Below are 17,840 nucleotides of genomic sequence, written 5' to 3'. Positions count from 1 at the left end.
AGATATGCAAAAACAGTTGATGGACAGAATGCAGAACAATGTCATACATTCACCCCAGTACAGAGATCTGGCCTAAATCCATCGTTTTTTTGCTCATCATGCCCTACCAGTTTAAACCCAACCATATGCAAATCAGTCTAGACCCTGTGCCCCATGGGAACAGTCTAGCCCAAACTGCAAGCCAGGTCCTCCCTGAACTGGAAACAAGCATCATAGGACCAGTTTCGGGCTTTCAGCCCTCATCAGCCAGGATACCCTTTGGTATCGCAGTGGTAGGAGATAGGCTTAAATTTCACTTGACATGCAAGGTATCATAATAGGAAATAGACAGCTAAAACGTGCCTCAAAAAGCAGATGGAAATTTAGTAAGACAGATGGAAAGTAACCACACGATTTCTAGAGAGGGGATCAACGAGTTATTGCTGCAATGGGACCAAATCGGTTGCCAGTACTGGCTAAGCAATAATTAAGGATCATGACTACATGTCTGATTGAAGAATGAAACCAGTCACACCATGTGTAGAGATACATGGTAGAAAAATAATATGGAGCCTCGGACCAAGAGGAAGGAACTACAGGGTTTTGATGTAAACAATTCAGTGCAGATGAAGAATAAGATATAATGTGGACCAATTTTGTATTCTTATATTTATTACAATCCATTAAAAGGGGAAGGATAAATGATCTGCAAATATCAATCTTCGTTGCAGGGGAAGATCGAAATAGACAAATCCAATGAATGACGCAGCAAAGGAGCTTATTAATATTGTGCCTTAATATATACATCTATTACATGTCAGTTGACCTGTCTTATCAAGCTCTGGAATTGAAACTGGAATACATTTTCAATGCCAGTTCAAATTTTTCAGTTGTCTAAATTGAGTCCTACTCAAATGTACAACTTTCCTTATATTGCCCTTAGTCATTTTGCAAAGCCAAACATTAGTTGCTTTTGGGGCGCAAGGAGGACATTATAATTGCCCTGGTGTGCGTGGGGTGTTTTATTGCAAATGCCCACCATAACACTCAATTTACATCAAACTTAATGTTGTGATTTTTCAAAGGGTTTAACGGGCATTATCCCCTAACCAGCAAACATAACTAAACACTTAACGAACACACCATTTACATTTGGAACAATGCAGGAGAGGAAGGGCTTGGTTTTGTGATTTTAATAGTCTCCTTTTGATTGCAGGGTCATTCCTTTGTTATCTGTAAAACCAAGCGAGTTGCCTGTTGAAACCAAGGAAGAGCAAGGTCTTACCAAGAATATTGAGGTGAGTACAGCATGAACTTTACTTAAATGGTGCGGATCAATGTTGAATAAGGCATACTCCCAGATTGTGACTGGTTTCTATAAAGATAAATATCTTCAATGCAAGGATGTCTGATGTACATTTTATGATCAACAAAGACTCCTGATAATGTATATACAAGCTATGTCCTGTTTGCCTAATTATTTTGACACTAATACTCAATCTCAAGCACTGGTACAGATACAGTGTCGGGTGAAATGCATATTTTAGTTAGTAGCCATTTTGGCAGCAAGGGTTGAAAGCGACTTCCTAACCTTCAGCAAGCATGAAGACCGTAGTAAATGCAGCCTGTAGTAATCATAGTGACACTAGAAGTAGGAGTCTGGGAGTTAGGTGTGTGTGTGTGTATGTATACAAGATAATTAATATAAATATATCTATCTTCTTACTTTTGAGCCCATTGATTGAAGTGAGAAGAGGTCTGCGCCTGCTGAATTGCCGCTTCGTAAGCGGTCAGGAGTGCTGTTTGATATGTGTGTGTATATATATATGTGTGTGTGTGTATATATGTATGTATATGAGGAAACCATAAAGGAGCGTAAAATATTCAAATTTACCCGCGACCAGAATGACTATGCGACTGGCCGCATATTCACATTCGCAGAAAGTATGACAACTATAAGTGTCGGGCATTAACGGGACACAAAAAAACAAGCACTGGAGCAGCAACAGGAAACACAGCTACTCCAGGTGACGTCGAAACTGATGCTGCCTCATTAACTTCAAACAGTGATTCTGAAGACAACATGCCAGGTACATCATTGGGCCCGACAGACATGATGAATTTTTCTGTCGTGGATGAACTGCATTTTGTGAGCGAGGACCGGAGGTACTCCCTGCGCCCCCGCAAACCTCTGCCGAAGCAAAGAAATGCACCAATAGAAACGAAAGGAGGCGCAAACACAAACAGAGGTACAATGCGAGGCAATGCGTGGAGAAATTGGAAAAGATAACCACCACAACGGAGAACAGAGTTGTCAACTTGACTAATGTCGTACTCTCAAAGGCAGAGGAGCAGCTCCTATCTTTGGGACTTACATTCTGGCCTAAGAATAATTTTTCATACAATCAAATGCGTATAGATGTTTTTAAATTCATTCGGAAGATTAAAGTGATCAAATATTTCCAATTACATTCTTTTCCGAAAAAAACATCTACTGAAATCTCTGCTGACAGTTCCATCAGCCCTATGCAAGTTAGGGACATTCCAGATCTGCAATCTCTCTATGATCTTGCCTTTGAAGAGGACACACAGTGCTACCACTGTCAGCCAAGTTGTCAACGTCAAATCTGCACCCAGTCCTTTCCGCCCGAAATCCATTTTTTCACCACTCATGCCTGAAGACGCTGTAGATGTCTTCAGTGACAGAATCATCGCTGAATTGAAAGAGTTTAACAAAAAAACATTGAGCAAATCAAAACAGGCCAACTATAATAGTCAATACCATCTTTTGATTAAAAAACTTCAGAGTAACCACAATGTAATTATCAAAAGTTCAGATAAAGGTGGTATTACTGTCTTATGGTCAGAGAAGGACTATTTAAATGAGGCTAAAAAACATCTATCAGACCCCACATGTTACATCAAATCCACTAAGATAATTATGAGAGAGTGCGAAGAAACAACTCGCAAAAAGATCCCCAACTGGCAGAGGAATGGACTGCTAACTAAAGAGGAATCTAAATTGTTGAGTGTTGAACACCCTATCACTCCGATTCTTTACCTCCTGCCAAAGGTGCACAAACTGGTTACTCCTGTCCCTGGTCGCCCAAAAATATCAGCCCAAGGAAGCACGAATAAAAATGTGTCCAAATATGTTGATTTCTTTCTCCAACCCCATATGACCAGTCTACCATCGTATTTAAAGGACACTACAGACTTCCTTATCAAAGTGAAAAATGTTGACTGGTGTTCTGATTATTTATTTGTTGTCATGGACATAGAATCACTTTATACCAGTATCAATCACTGGCAGGGTATTAAGGCGACTGAATATTTTCTAGACAGCTGTGATGCTACTTTAAGGGATCATAACAAAATGCTTTTAGAAATGATAGACATTTGTCTGCGTACTAACTTCTTTCAATTCCAGAATGAAATTGTCCAGCAGCTACGTTGGGTGGCAATGGGTTCGTGCTTCTCCCCCAGCTACTCATGCTTGCATGTTGGCTGGTGGGAGAAGCACGTGCTCGGAGCCACCCGTCGCCAGGGGTGGACATTCGTTGTTCACTATTGGCGTTATATTGACGACGTATGCATTATCTGGAAGGGGTCAAAGGAGGATGCTATTGCTTTTGTTAATGAAATTAACATCAATGACCTTAACCTTAAGTTCACTGCATCCGTTACCTACAATTCAGCTGAGTTCTTGGATGTCCAACTTTATATTGAGGCAGGTACCCTTCACACTAAGCTACATAGGAAGTCCACAGCGGGCATTTCGATTCTTCACGCCCTAAGTTCACATCCGAGCCATACTATAAATAGTATCCCATACGGACAATTTATTCGCATCCGACGGAAATGTAGCGATTAAGAGGCATCCAACACATGTCTAGCTGAAGCTGTCCAGAGATTCCTTCAAAGAGGAGATAAAAAGAAAGTACTAGATCAGGCACTTTTAAAAGCAAAAATTAGATTGAGGGATGATTTGCTCAATCCTAGTGCTGTAATGTCTACAAACCAAAAAGTAGCCTGTCCAGTTCGCTTAATCCCCACCTTTTGTACCCAGGAAAAAGCCATTTGACGCATTATTTGGTCTGAATGGCCCATTGTTATGGCAGACAACATTTTAGGTCCCATCATGCCAAGCCAGCCTGCAATCCCTTTCAGACGGGCGCCCTCTATGAGGGATGCCCTTGATAGATCCATGCCAGAAATTCCACCGAAAAAAACCTGGTTATCCAAAATGGGTTTCTTCAAATGTACATCTTGTCGTGCTTGCACGTTTGCAAAGAATGGCACTCAATACAAAACTGCCTTCAGCAAAAAACAGATCGCAATTCGTGAATATCTGACCTGCAGGTCAGAGTATGTAATTTACAAACTTAGATGTATCTGGAGTATATCGGGAGCACCAAGCTTCCGGTAAACAAACGTATTCTGCAGCACGTAAGGGCCATTGTTAATTCTGACAGTAATTATCCGGTGGCCAGACACTTTAAGTCTATACTTGATAACAAGCTTAGAGACTTAAGAGTATACTGTTCTAGGTTCAGTCCCCAACCCGGACGGGGCTGGAATTGTGATAAATTACTTAGACAAAAGGAAACCCATTTCATTCTTTCCTTGGATACCAGAGTTCCCAATGGATTGAACATTAATGAAGATCTGCACAATTTCTTGTAATCACTGTGCCCTTTGACTATGATTTGATTCAGATTATGTTCCATTGTCCATTCAACCATTCTACATTGAGTCCTACCTCTATTGCTGTTTTTTCTCAATATCTACTATTCTATGGTTCCCATAAATTACCAAGTCAAGCTAATGGTTTCCTATTATTATAGGTACCATGAACTGCCATGCAGAGAGTTGTGCAATATAATGGTTTCCAAGTGAATGTTTCATCTAAGCACCAACACTTTATTAGGGGACTTTGCGGCAATAATTTGGCTGACCATTGTGATATATAAGCCTTTGGCTTACAACTATATATAAGAGTTAAGTTTCTGCGTGTTATTATGTCGGAAAAGTTCTGCTGCTTGCTCTAAGTTTATTCATATTGTATCATTTTTGTTAATATCAAGGCACTTGCCAGAATTATCAAATTTCTAATTGTTGTGAAATAACTTGGTTTTCTTTACTAATGCAGCACATTTAATTTTATACAACTTGGTTTCAATTGGTACCATTATGTAAACCACTGTTTGTCTATTCTGCCACCACAGTCTGTTATTATGTTTATTTTGTACACTTTATGCCATTCAGTCTATTTTTTAAGGCTGTTTGGGTTTTTAAAGCACTTTAAAACTGCAATGTCTGTTGGTGCGCGTCATGTGATCAAGCTCCTTCTTGAAGTGAAACGTGTCATGGGAGACATTTGTCTGAAAAATGCCTAAATTAAGAGACACTGCTTGCAGGAATCTTTTGTGTAGTGGCCTGTTACTGAACGAAGGATCCTTGGGAAGTGGTCCACACCTGTTCAGATCCACCTAATAACCGGCAGTCAGGAGTCTTACTTGGATATATCTATATATCTATATATCTATATATCTATATATGTTAGATTCCTTACCGTTTGAATTACCCCCAGGCATCAGAATATAATCTGTCTCTTATAGATACATTGTTACCAAAGGTAAGTGACTTATTTATATGCACAAAAATTCAACAAAGAACTGTACGGAGCACTCCTAGGGTTGAAATTAGTTTGATTTTGAGCAGGTATATGCGTTTCGGCTTACACCTTTTTCAATACTTGCTTTCACACACTCATTATGTGAGAGGAATTTAGTCTTTCATGCTACATTATGCTCTTCTATTGGGAGAGAAAACACAGCAATTAGGCGTCAACTCTTGCTGTACTTGTTTAAAATACAATTTCTGCAGCAGCTATCTTTTAGTGGCGAGTGTCCATGATTACAAACAATTGTATCACTCTTCTCTAATCAATTGTCATTCATTATTTTTTCTTGATAATTCAAAGTTTGGCATAGGAACAGTTAGGTACAATTACAATATCCCCACAGTGATGATCAAATGTTCTCAGTCTTTGCTCCATTATCACCACATTGGGTTGCCACTAAACCTCATAAGAAGCTACAGTAAGTCCACATGAGGATCTTTTTGCGATTGTTTTTCTACTTGCCACAGCTGCAATAATATATATTTTAGCCATGCATCCATAGAAGTAATTCATTTCGCTGTGCACTCTACAGGTTAAGAACTGCTGATACATATCGGCAGAACATGTTCTTACTTGACTTTGATGCAGCAGTTATGGCCATCGCACATTTCCAAGACAACAAGCCCACCTTCCTAAAATATTGGCCGGAATGAATGACTTGAATGTATGTCGTTCCATGGGAAAAGCATTTTTTGTTTTGCCAATAACTTTGGTGCAGTTTGACAAATTCACAATTTACAGAATTAGAATGATGCTCAGTTCAGCTGCTGTTGTGAATGTTTTGGAGTGATTAGTCAAACGAGTGCTGAGAAAAAGGGAGGATCCCAAAATGCTATTTGACTTTGCAATTTCCCCTAGGTTTTTTGAGCGCTACTACAGCCCGAAAGGCTGGACAGAATTCCACAAAATTTGGCGGAGATGTAGCTTTTGGACCAGAAAGAGCCCTTTTTAGGTCGAGCTCTCGACCTATTGTTACCGAGTTCCTTGTGAAGCGACCTAGATCTGGCCACGAGCGCCGATTACACCTCGTGGACGCGCCCCCTGGCCCCGCCCCCCAGCCGTGCACATCTCTTGCTCCAACTGTGCACAGCAAGGCAGCCTCTCGCCTCTCAATCACGCACACACACACACAGAGGAGCGCACAGAACCCCCCCCCCACCCCACCCCCACCCCACACAACTAAGCGGCACACTCAGACACATGCACACACACATTCCCCCACCAATACCACACACCCCCACTCACCTGGCTCTTTCCGCGTGTCAGTCTCGGCATCAGGCTCCATGTCTTCTCCGGCGATCCTCCCCTGCTTACGTGCACCGTCACTCAAGATCAACGTGAGTGCCTGCTGTACAGTAGTACTTACTGTTGTGAACTTCTTCTGTACTGGCCGTGTCCGATTTAGGCAATTCATAATGAATAATGTATTAAATAAATGTAGCTGCTGCTGCAGATCCATGACGCACGCAGCGCGTAGATGTCTCCTCTGCCCGGCCCCTGCGTCTGCGCGCGGCCGACAATCCGAGGTGTAGTTCACCTCTTAGGGTAGGGTCTGGGTGTTGATCATGCGCATTGGGGCTGGGCTCGCGCAAAATGCGCGTGATGGTGAGGCGAGGTCAAGGAGGCAGGCATCTCGTGATGTCAAAGGCCAGAGAGAGACGAGTCGACGATGGAGAAAGAGAGCGAGGCACAACATTTAATTATTTCCAGCCCCCCGGCCCCCTGTCTGCAGGTGAGTGTAGTCAGGACCGTCATCTCTGTTCAGTTTTGCACGGCTCTGTCTGGGGCGTGGCACCGTCACAACTGGGCCGGATTCGAAATTAAAAGTGAAAGGCCTGGTGACACACAAACACGCGGAGATTGCATGCAGGACACAGCGCAGATTCAAGTGTAATTTGGAGGTGGTGGGGTGAAGGTCACACACATACCAGCGGGAGTGCGCAGGAAGGCTTGGGTGCAGAGGGATAAAAATGGCTTTGAGAGGTTGTGTGATCGCATTTAAGGCCAATTTTAAGTTAAAAAAATTCCCCAGGGCCTGGCACAGCGCGCAGGAGAGTTATTTCTCCACAGCGACAAACTCACAAAGATGCTCGTTAGAAATGAGCTTGCTGCCCTGGGGTCTTTTTCTCAACCCCTGCTATGGGAATTTGTCATCCTAGCAACCCTGAAGCTAGGCCCTAGTCCCAGCCCGCTGGTCTACCGGTGTCCAGTAACTTCCCCCACCTCCGTAATAAACATGACCTATGCCAGAGGCGCAACTAGAGCCAAATTTCGGGGGGGGGGCTAAGAAAAAATTTAGGGGGGGGCTGAACCTTTAATCAGTAGGCAGAGTGGAGCTGCAGGGGCTCTACTCCACGCTCTCCCTGGGCCTGGCGCTGCTAGGAGGGGAGATGTTCAGAGCGCGCTGCCCAGGTTCAGCACCCCCCTCCCCCCCCCTCCCTCCAGTCACTCGAGGGGTCCCTGAAGGGATTCTGGACCTGGGACTAGCCTGAGCTCTGGAGAAGTCCACTTTGGATGTGGTGTGAAAAGATGGGGTTGGTTCTATTAACATGAGTCCCAGGCGCATCGATGTCTCTCCAAACGGCCCGTAGGCCCGGGCCTTCCATTTCTGAAGGTTTCCTGCGGGCCGGAGCAGCCAGGGGTCCACAGGAATCACCCAGACCCCTGGAACCCTTCAGGAGGCCCCATTTGCGCCCGAGGCCCTTGAAGTTTAGTGAGGACACATTCTGGTGAGGGTGGGGCATATGTTTGTTTTACAGCGCTTAAATAACCTGGCCGTCTACTCTGGCTGCACCCTGAACAGGGGAGTGGGGCGATCAGCAGACCCACGTGGACTCTGTCTGTGACCCTCTGCCCCCTAGCCCTGTCTCTGCGAAAGTTTCAGGGGATGGAAGCGGTCTGAGCTGTGGAGAAGGCATAGAGCGGATATGCTTTGAGAGGGGAGGGACGGGCCCCAGTTGGAATCACCAGTTCATGGGTGGCGTTCCCAGTGACAGGCAGACCTCCAGCCCTCCTATGGGGGCTTTCTGTGGGCTGGAGGCGGGAGCAGACGGGCTGTGTGTGTCTGCCCTGAATTGGGTCTATTGGCATGTCTGGTTGGTGCTATTGTGACCAGCGCCACCCCGAGCGCACCGTGCCATTTCCCTCTGCCGAGCAATGGTCCTCCTGCCCAGCTCATGTGGTTTCTAGTTCTGAGGCTCCAGAGCAACCATCCTGTGAATCTAACTGCTCCGAGGGTCTTTGGAGGCTCCTTCTGTGCCCTGTTATCTAAAGGTCTTTGGGGAGAGTGGTTGCACTCTGTATGTTCGCTCTTCATTGTAAATTTGTATTTTTTTCTGTGCATTTCTCACCCCTGCGTGCTGTGTTGCAATTTGTGCTTGTGTACCCTTCATTCTCAGGCCCCTCTTGGAAGTTCGCTCTTCATTGTAAATTTGTATTTTTTCCTGTGCATTCCTCACCCCTGCGTGCTGTGGTGGATTTTGTGTTTGTATACCCTTAATTTTTAGTCTTTGTAATCTTCTATTTTGTACCACTTTTCTCTTGTAACATAACTAGCTCTACTGTACAGCGCTTTGACACCTTCGGGTAATGTCCACGCTTTATAAAAATGCACTAAATAAAATTTAAATGAAAGCGGGGGCTAAGGGGGAGAGGAAGAAAGCGAACCGGCGGTAGGCCCCCTGCCCAGTTCCGCAGCGCAGAGTGTTTACATTATGGTAGTAAAGTATGCAGTGGTGTGTTTTACACACTGAGGGGGCAAAGAGAGGGGAGCAGGAGAGGAGCTGTTATGTTTCCAGATGCCAAAGGAGCAGTCAGTCGTATGTTTTTGCCCCTTGGTTTGATAGTCGTGTGTTTTAACTTACCGAGAGAACAGCCGTGCATTAAATTCATCTTCAGCTTAGAATGATGACACTGACACATGATGGTTGAGCGATGAGGGAGGACGGATGGCTAATGAGGGTGATCGAAGAGGAGTGATGATTCAGGAAATAATAAATGAGGAATAGCGGATAATTGATGAGGATATCTTAAAAATTATGCTGTACAATTCTGTCTTTTTTTTGTTGCTGACGGGCAGTCCTTTGCAACCTTTAGATGTGCAGTCATAGGTTTAAACCTGCAGGGGATGCAGTCACATGGTTGCCCCCTGCCTGGCATTTGTATGTTATATGTACTCGCAGTATGGATACATGTGTACATGGTTTGTAGGCAGTTGTATGTTTCCACGCATCACAGCTGCCAGACTGATATTTGGCATGCAGAGATTTGATAGTGCCTATGTGCAACTGGTAATGTTGGCTCCCAGTTAAGAAAAGATGTTGGTTGAAGGCTCTCTGCATCTGCCACAAAGCAATTTATCCAGCACCTCGAACCAATTCCATCTCTGGCATGCTTAAAAGGCACCCCTCGTCTAGACGGCTGTGCTCGGCCTCCGCCAGAAGATGACAACACACAACTGCCTTACTATACTATGTTTATCAATAGGAAGGAAGAGGAATGGCTGTCCTATCGGTTCCCCGAAACAAGGTACAGTTTATCAAAAGGCCTGCAAATCTACTACCAGTACAAAAACCTTACAATTGTCCCCTACACTAAAATGGACACAGAGACAACACAGTAACTGCAATACATCCCACGTGATATATATGGTCACCTGCCCCTGCGATAAAAAATACATTGGGATGACTTGCAGGAAGGTAAAACTACGCATAGGGGAACCTAAAAGTAACATTCGCCTCAAAAAGAATACAACCAAACTTTGCTCCCACTTTATTGAACAAAATCACAGCATTGAAGACCTGAGATGGACGATAATAGAAAAGATATCGGAAACTACACCCAACGCAGAAAAAAATACTATATGAGAAAGAACAACGTTGGGTGGACCGTCTTAAAACCAATAAGTTTGGTTTGAACGATGAGATCTCATGGCATCACTTTGCACGCTGAATCTATAAGTACAACAGTAGTTCTTTAAAATATGAGCCTTAAGAACCCAACTGCAAGCCCCACACATAGAAGAAACACATCAATATAAAAGGGTAAAGCTGAAGGTATAAAACCACCTCGTTCGACATTTTTTCCGATTTTTCAAAAAAACCCTTTTTTAGTTCTGGTAATTTGAAAACACTTATGCTTATCACCTAAAAATCTTTTATTGTAATCCCAAAGGGATCTAACCCGCACTTTATGCCTCTGAAAGTGCCCCGTTTTTCTATACAACTACTGTCCGCTTTCTCTCTCCATGAATGAACATGGTGAAAACGCCATCGAAAGCGTGCTCCCAGCGTCCAGGAGGCAGAGCCAGCACAAGACGCGGAAGACGCTTCGAAAGCGGGTGAGTGTCTCCATCTCCAGCGCCGTGTATTAGTTACCGGCACACAGCTTAATCACACCACCGTTTCTAATATTTCCGCAGCCTGTATCCTCCTGCTGAAATGCGGTTGAATTCTCTTTAAGGTAAGACCTCTTCATGAGGTAAAAACCTGTAGATGCATAAGAGCGCCTTTGCATTGTCATCGCCCCTAGCTATCGAAGCGCTCTAAGTAAACTAATCGTGTTACAAAGCCACACCAAAAAGTCTATTGTGCACTGCTGTGATATCGCCGTTTCCTCCCCTTAACTCACCTTAATGTCACATTTGTTGTGTGTTTCTAATAATTGCACTATTGGTATTGACACAATGCATGTCTTAAAGACCACTCTTCTAATATGAAATTGTTATATGGCTATTAGTTACCCCCATGTTATCATCTTTTCTCTCAAAATTCCTAGGTATATGAAAACCTTCAAGGGTAAGACTATTAAATAATAGAGTCCCTTTATGTCAAAAGTTGACATCATTTTTTACTCACTTTGTGTTTTCCTGTATATTTGTCCTGACGAAAGCTCTTAGACCCTCGGGCCGATAGAGCAGAAACATGTCGACGTTATTTTTTTGTCCAACTGACCTATGCTAAGGATTCCTAACTATCCCCAGAGCATACCAAATAATTTTTTAATAAGTGGTCAAGTGAACTGAATAAAGCCTACAATCATTTGCACACTTTTTTATTTTATCACTCAGCTTCAGTGGGGTAACTCGCTTTTCTCTGGATATTGCCACGATAAAACCAGAGATCGCCTCGGGTGAGGCTGGCAAGACACTGACTGAATAAGCCCAATGACTGTTGCCACAACGCTTGCGTGGGGCGGAGAATAAGATATACCGCTTCTCGAGATATGCAGCGTTTATGAGGGCTTTTTCAAATCTCTTGGAAAAAGTGGTCACAAGTGTCCAACACACAACTGCCCACAAGAGTAAAGAAAACACACAACTTTCTCAGCAAACGAAAATAATTCTTCCTTTTGTGGAAAAAAACATAAATATCTCCTGAGCAGGTAAAAGCAAGACTGCCTGCTCAGCAGGTGAGAGTACATAAATGCGCTCTCATCAGGTTAAAAACACAAAGGCCTACTCAGCAGCAGAAAACACCCAACAGTCCCAGTAACAAGTAAAAGAATATGATTACCTCCTCAAAAGGAGAGAACATATATCTGCCTTGCCAGCATGACAAACCCACCGACATGCCCACCAGTACCAGCATGTGGATAGCCATAAACAGACTATAGAGGAGACTTCTGTCTTAGCAAGTAAAAACATCGCTAAGCCTTCACTAAAAGAGAAATAACCTCCAGCTCAGGAAGTGAAATGGCATTAATTTCTTCTCAGCAGGTGATACATGCTGCTAGTCTACAGCAAGTAAAACTCAAAACTGCCTCCCCAGTCTCCGCATAAGATAGGCAGGGAGACCAACATACAATGCATTGCAATAGTCCAACCTGCTGAGAATCAAGGCTTGTATTAACCCCTTCGAAGCTAATGACGAGCTGGGCTCGTCATGGCGCTTACCTGCCGTGCGCGGATGACTAGGCCAGCTCGTCATGATTAATGGTGATTTTGGTTCTTCAGCGCAGGACGGGAAAACGCCTAGCAGCCATGTGGTTAACAGCTGCTGGAGTATTGAGGAATGAATGGATGAATCTATAATTTTTTTATGATTAAAAAAACAAGTGGCCATTAGCTTTTTATATGGTATACATATTAAAGTTTCCAGGTAGTAGTTGCCAATTTAGGGCACTCCCCTTATGCCTGGGGCCACAGCAGGGGGCACCAATTTTAAGGATTACCGAAAATCAGCACCTCTGTCTTGTCTGAGATCTGCGTGCCATCAGCATAGCCATAAAATTAGAACCCAGAATAGGTGATCCGATACGCTTATGGAGCAACATATATATTAAAGAGAGTTGGACTGAGAACAGATCCCTGAGAGATTCCACAGGGCGTACCTTTAAAATATGCACGGAATAAAGCCCTCTGAACAGCCTGTGTTCAATTTTACAATAAAGGATTCAAACCATCTTAGAGCGTTGTCCCCCCAAACCAATAACGTTTAATCGTTCTAGCAGGTCAGCATGTGAGATCTTGTCAAAGGCTGATGACAGATCAAGGACACGTAGAGACTCAGGGCTCCCTGCTTCAAGATCATACAGATGTCATTGACTGCAGCCACTCGCACTGTTTCTGGGCTAAATGAGGGTCTGAAACTGGACTGAAATGCATTAAGGACACTGTTTTCCTCAATATAAGAAATGATCTGTGTATTCATCCAAATATTTAAAATATTAGTACAAAAATGAAGAATGGAAATAGGATAGTTGGAAGAGATATTAGGTTCTTAAGTATCCTTTTTGAAGAGAGGGTGACTAAAGTTGTTTTACAAAAGGAGGGAACAATACCATTCGCCAGGGAGTTATTACAGATTGTGATCTCACATGGCAGTTATTATAGAGTGTTACCCATTTCACCTTTTCAGAAGTCAGTCGTGTTTTGTCTGAAAAGGAAATTGAAAGCCTTTTAGCCTGTTGAGGAGGTGATTTGGTATTTTCACTTACTGATGAGGAAGTTGTGTGTTCCTTTCGAAGGCAGCGGTTATATTGTTATCCCTCAACATCTAAGTCGTCCTGTGTTTTTCTTGCTAAGGTGGCAGTCATGTTCAACCTGCTTCATGGCAGCTAGGACTTCACTCTTGCAGAGGAAGCATTCTGGGGTTTTTCATGCTAAAGAAAATGGGATTACAGGGCAATTACTTTTCACCTAGTAAAAATCAGGCCTGTATTGATCACCTGTGTAGGTGGCAGTTGTGTGTTTTCACCTAATGTGGGAGGAAGAGTTGTAATTTGCCAAACAATTGGCATTTGTGTGTTTTTTGTATTGAGGGGGTAATATTGTATTTGGCAATACTGTGGAGGCAGACGTCAATTTTCAGCTGTTGAGGGAGCAGATGTTGTTTTTAGGTCTCGCCCTCGAGACCTATTGTTGCCGAGATGCCTCTCAAGGGAGATAAACCGGGGCACGCGCAGCGATTCGGGTTTGTGGACGCGCAAGTCCAGCCCGGCGCCGTGCACATCTCCTGTCCCACATTCACACAGCGCCTCTCGCCTCTCTCAAACACGCGCGCAGCCACACTCACGCATGCACATACTCCCCTCCTTACCTCACCTCACTTCTAAAGTTCCCTTCTATACCCCCTTCCGTTGAATTAAGACAACTTTTCATCTCTTCCAAAGAGCTCTACTGTGAACTTAATAGTGCCCTCCCATCTGCCCTTGCAAAGTGCCCTGCCTGCTCAAGTCCCAAGCGTTGGTTGTCTTCCTCAGGGTGCAGCAGTGCAATAGTTTAATTGGTCCTGAAAATGAGCCAAGAAATAGGATTTTTCCTATGTCCTACCTCGGCGCTGGGCACCGCGTGTGTGCGTGCGCTCCGCACCTCCTGGTGTTGGGTTCCTTTCTGTGCGTGCGCCGCCCACGCGGTGGGGGCTGCCTCCGAGTGTGCGCGCCGCTGCTCTCTCGCTCAGTGTCTCGCGGTGGTTCGGTCCACTCTGTACCCTCTATTCTCCACTCCCCTGAATGAATAGAAGTGCAGGAGGTAGAGCTTCCTAGATGCCTGCTCAGCAGCTATATAAGACCATCGATATGGCGCCCCAAAGCATCCCCAAAAGGCACTCCGATAGCTTCCATCTTCCCTACAAGAATTCCCCTGTTCACACGCACACACACCGGTGCTGGTGGCGCTTACCTGAGCATGGCCTCTTCTTTCTCCTCCTCCTACTTCTGCCGGTCCATGACTGCCATGATGCTGCTGCGCTCCTCCTTGGTCAGGTGGCTCAGGTCAGGGATCTCGGGGGCCGGGCGTGGGCCCTAAACCAGGGGGCCCCCAGCGACGAAGACATACTGAGCGCGGCTGCCTCCGCCCTCCCCCGGTGGGAGCTCTGCTCAGGAGGCTGGGCTCCCGCTGTGTGGCATCTCTGCCGGGCTGCCTGTCGCCCCTATGCTCCTACAGGCCCTCCGAGCACAGCCTCTAGGAACGGTAGCCCCTGAAAGTGGGGCACTGGTATAGCCCAGTTCGAGGCCGCGGTGACTATCCCTTGGCATTTAGGGTGCGAGCGGCGGGTTGTGATACTGTGCGGGGATACTGGGCTATGCCGCTTTTCGCTTGGGCACCGCCTCCAGCCGCTGCCTCTCAATGGCATCCACCAGCAGCAGCAGTCCATCCATCCGCCCGCTCTGACTCAAGCCCGAGCACGCGGCTTTACCGCGCGTGCCAGTTGAACGTTGTCACCCTCACAGAGACCTCGCGCCGTGTAAGGCAGCCACGGAACGCGAGTTCACGCGCCTTGAATTACAACTGTTCCCGGGCGTAGCAGTGACGTTGCTGCTTTTGTTTATTATTATCACCAAGCATTATGGGGAACCCTGTGTACTTTGTTGAACCCTGTGTAGTACAAGGCGTGTGAGGCAGTGTTTCTGCAGGCCACCATCCACTTCAAACCTTCTCTTAAACTCTGCAAACCCAGGGGAGCGCTTCTCCACTTCACAAACATCAAGTCACCAACCAAAACAAGAGACATAGCTTCCAATTCCAGGTATGGACAGTCATGCAAAAAAGTCCAGAAATCACCATTGCCTGACCCACTAAGCATCTCACCATCAAATCACACCTGCTCCATTCCCATGCGCCCATGGCATATTCTCGCTGCAGCCATGCGCACCTCCCTTCCCCCATACGCTCATACGTCTCACTCTTTACCAGTAGATAGCACAAGAAAACCTGACAAGTGCCTAATCAAAAGGGTTGTGACCTATTTACCATGAGGGAAATTGCGCTCCTATTTCCACAAGTGGTCACAAAGCTTGGAGTAGGCACAACAATCCCAGCAGAAGCCTCATTTGTTCGACCCACAGTCTCGCATGCTTCTGCTCAATGTTTGCTGAATCTACCATTGACAGCGCTTATCACATGCAATTCGGGGCTTTTCATCAGAGGTGGACTCTTCACTGTATGGGTATTGCCAACATGTCACAAGGATTCACAACCTTAACTATGATAGCAGCTTTAGCTATTTACTCCTCAGTGACTCCTGGTTAACCACATCTGGTTCTATACTCTCAGCGCTACCACTTTTTAACTAGAATATCCTAAAAAATATAGAAAAAAAAATAATCTTACGCAGTTCGGCTGAAAGATGATGCACAGTTTACATGACGCCTTCTGGTAAAATCTGTCACCTGTAAGTCAGTCTATAAACCTTCAACGAAAACGCATTAACCTTTTACCTCTAACCCTAGCAGCCTAGGAGATGATCTCATTCTGCTGTCCCTGCTCAGCAAACTCGTCACCTGACCTGACACACAAGAGGCAAACAAAGATATGACAGCACCTTTAGATTTACTCAAGTGGTCAATACGTTCACCAGTGAAGTGGAAGGGCTCTGACATCTCAGAATTCAAGATACCCAATCTACGCCTCTGGGACTGGCAGCTCTTCGCATGGTCTGTCCATGTCCTCGTTTTCAACATTCATGGTGCACGTGGCAATGAGGCCAACACTAACTCTGTGAGGCCCGCCTCACTGTGGGCCAAGAGGAAAATACCATCATTGCTGATGCTCTTGTGCAAAACATCTCCAGCCTTAAATTTCACCACATCCCAAGTGCACACCTTTGCATCTCCTAGACCAAATATAAAATGGTACACACGCAGCGTTGCCCACATTGTTCATTTAATGATACAGAAGGTCAAATTGTCCAATACTCTCAAAAATAGGTCATTAAAAATTGCAACTTACAGAACGATCTCAGTGGCAATACTGGAATTAAAGCAGTTTGGATGGTGTAAAAAACACAAATTACCTCACCCACTGCAGTAGCTGTATGCTTACACTCAGTCCTTCATCTCTGACACTAGCGATCCCTCCCAAAATATGCAGAAAAATAATTTTATTTCTCACAACAATCATCCTCTTCAGTACCCCAACAGTACCAATAAATTCCGCTTGAGCCATTCTTCAGCCTCATGTTTGTCATATTCTTAACCAGTCTTGGGTCAATCTGCCTCGGGCTCTGAAGCTTTTAGGGAGGGTTCCAGAAACAAAGCCCTGGTACGGGAGGCAACTAGTAGATTGCACAAGACCACACCTAAGCTATAAGATGGATACTGCTTCATTAGCCCTGGTTCAGTGGTCCAAAGAAAGAGGTCCTATTCCTAGGCCCTGCTTCTAATTGAGATCCTTCTCCTGGGTCCTGATGACTCTTCCTTCCAATTTTATCCATTGACTTTGGATTGGCTTCATCCCACTCCATCAAAAAAACAACTCAATCTCTGAGTCTTGTTCTAACCGTAGGATTTACAAAAGCGCCAGTTCATTGCTAGTGACTCTATTTCATTGCCGACTTTGTGTTTACTCTTTTCGGAATTTTCGACTCCGGTTCCTCTTTAAACCTGCATACTAATAAAGCAAAATATTTCCTTTTTTTACCTTTTGATGAGGTTGGTTTTACAAAAGCGACTGTTCATTGCTGGTGACTCAGGTAAGGGCTATTTTCGGTGATAACAAAGATGTCAAATTTTACACTATATAGTATGTTTAAAAAATACTTGTAAGCGCGATTTAAAATTTCTTGGTGTACGCCGCTGCTCGTCGCTCACAGACATGTGCTGCAGTACCTCCTGCTTACTCTGCTTATTAATCTACTAGGTCTGTACTTTTCACTGTAAATAGCTAGTATTTTTCTTGTCTCTCTCACTACCTTATAATTGTTGCTCCGTACAAACATTGTCACTCAGCACCACCACA

The 17,840-nt window shown here is 44.7% G+C and overlaps 1 protein-coding gene across 2 annotated transcripts in view; it reads left to right on the top strand.

Annotated features, from left to right (window-relative positions):
- Positions 1-17,840, top strand: part of LOC147683684 (G2/mitotic-specific cyclin-B3-like) — a 332,394-nt gene that overhangs the window by 82,527 nt on the left and 232,027 nt on the right. For both annotated transcript variants that reach the window (XM_086944888.1, XM_086944887.1), the window contains exon 5: positions 1,196-1,277. In XM_086944888.1, the coding sequence (XP_086801014.1) occupies positions 1,196-1,277 (82 nt within the window). The remainder of the gene's footprint in view (positions 1-1,195; positions 1,278-17,840) is intronic.

This window comes from Lissotriton vulgaris, chromosome 11 (genome assembly GCF_964263255.1).
Source record: "Lissotriton vulgaris chromosome 11, aLisVul1.2, whole genome shotgun sequence".
Classification (NCBI taxonomy): Eukaryota; Metazoa; Chordata; class Amphibia; order Caudata; family Salamandridae; genus Lissotriton; species Lissotriton vulgaris.
Note: the sequence above shows the minus strand (reverse complement) of the source record. Positions and strands in the feature narration are given on the sequence as shown.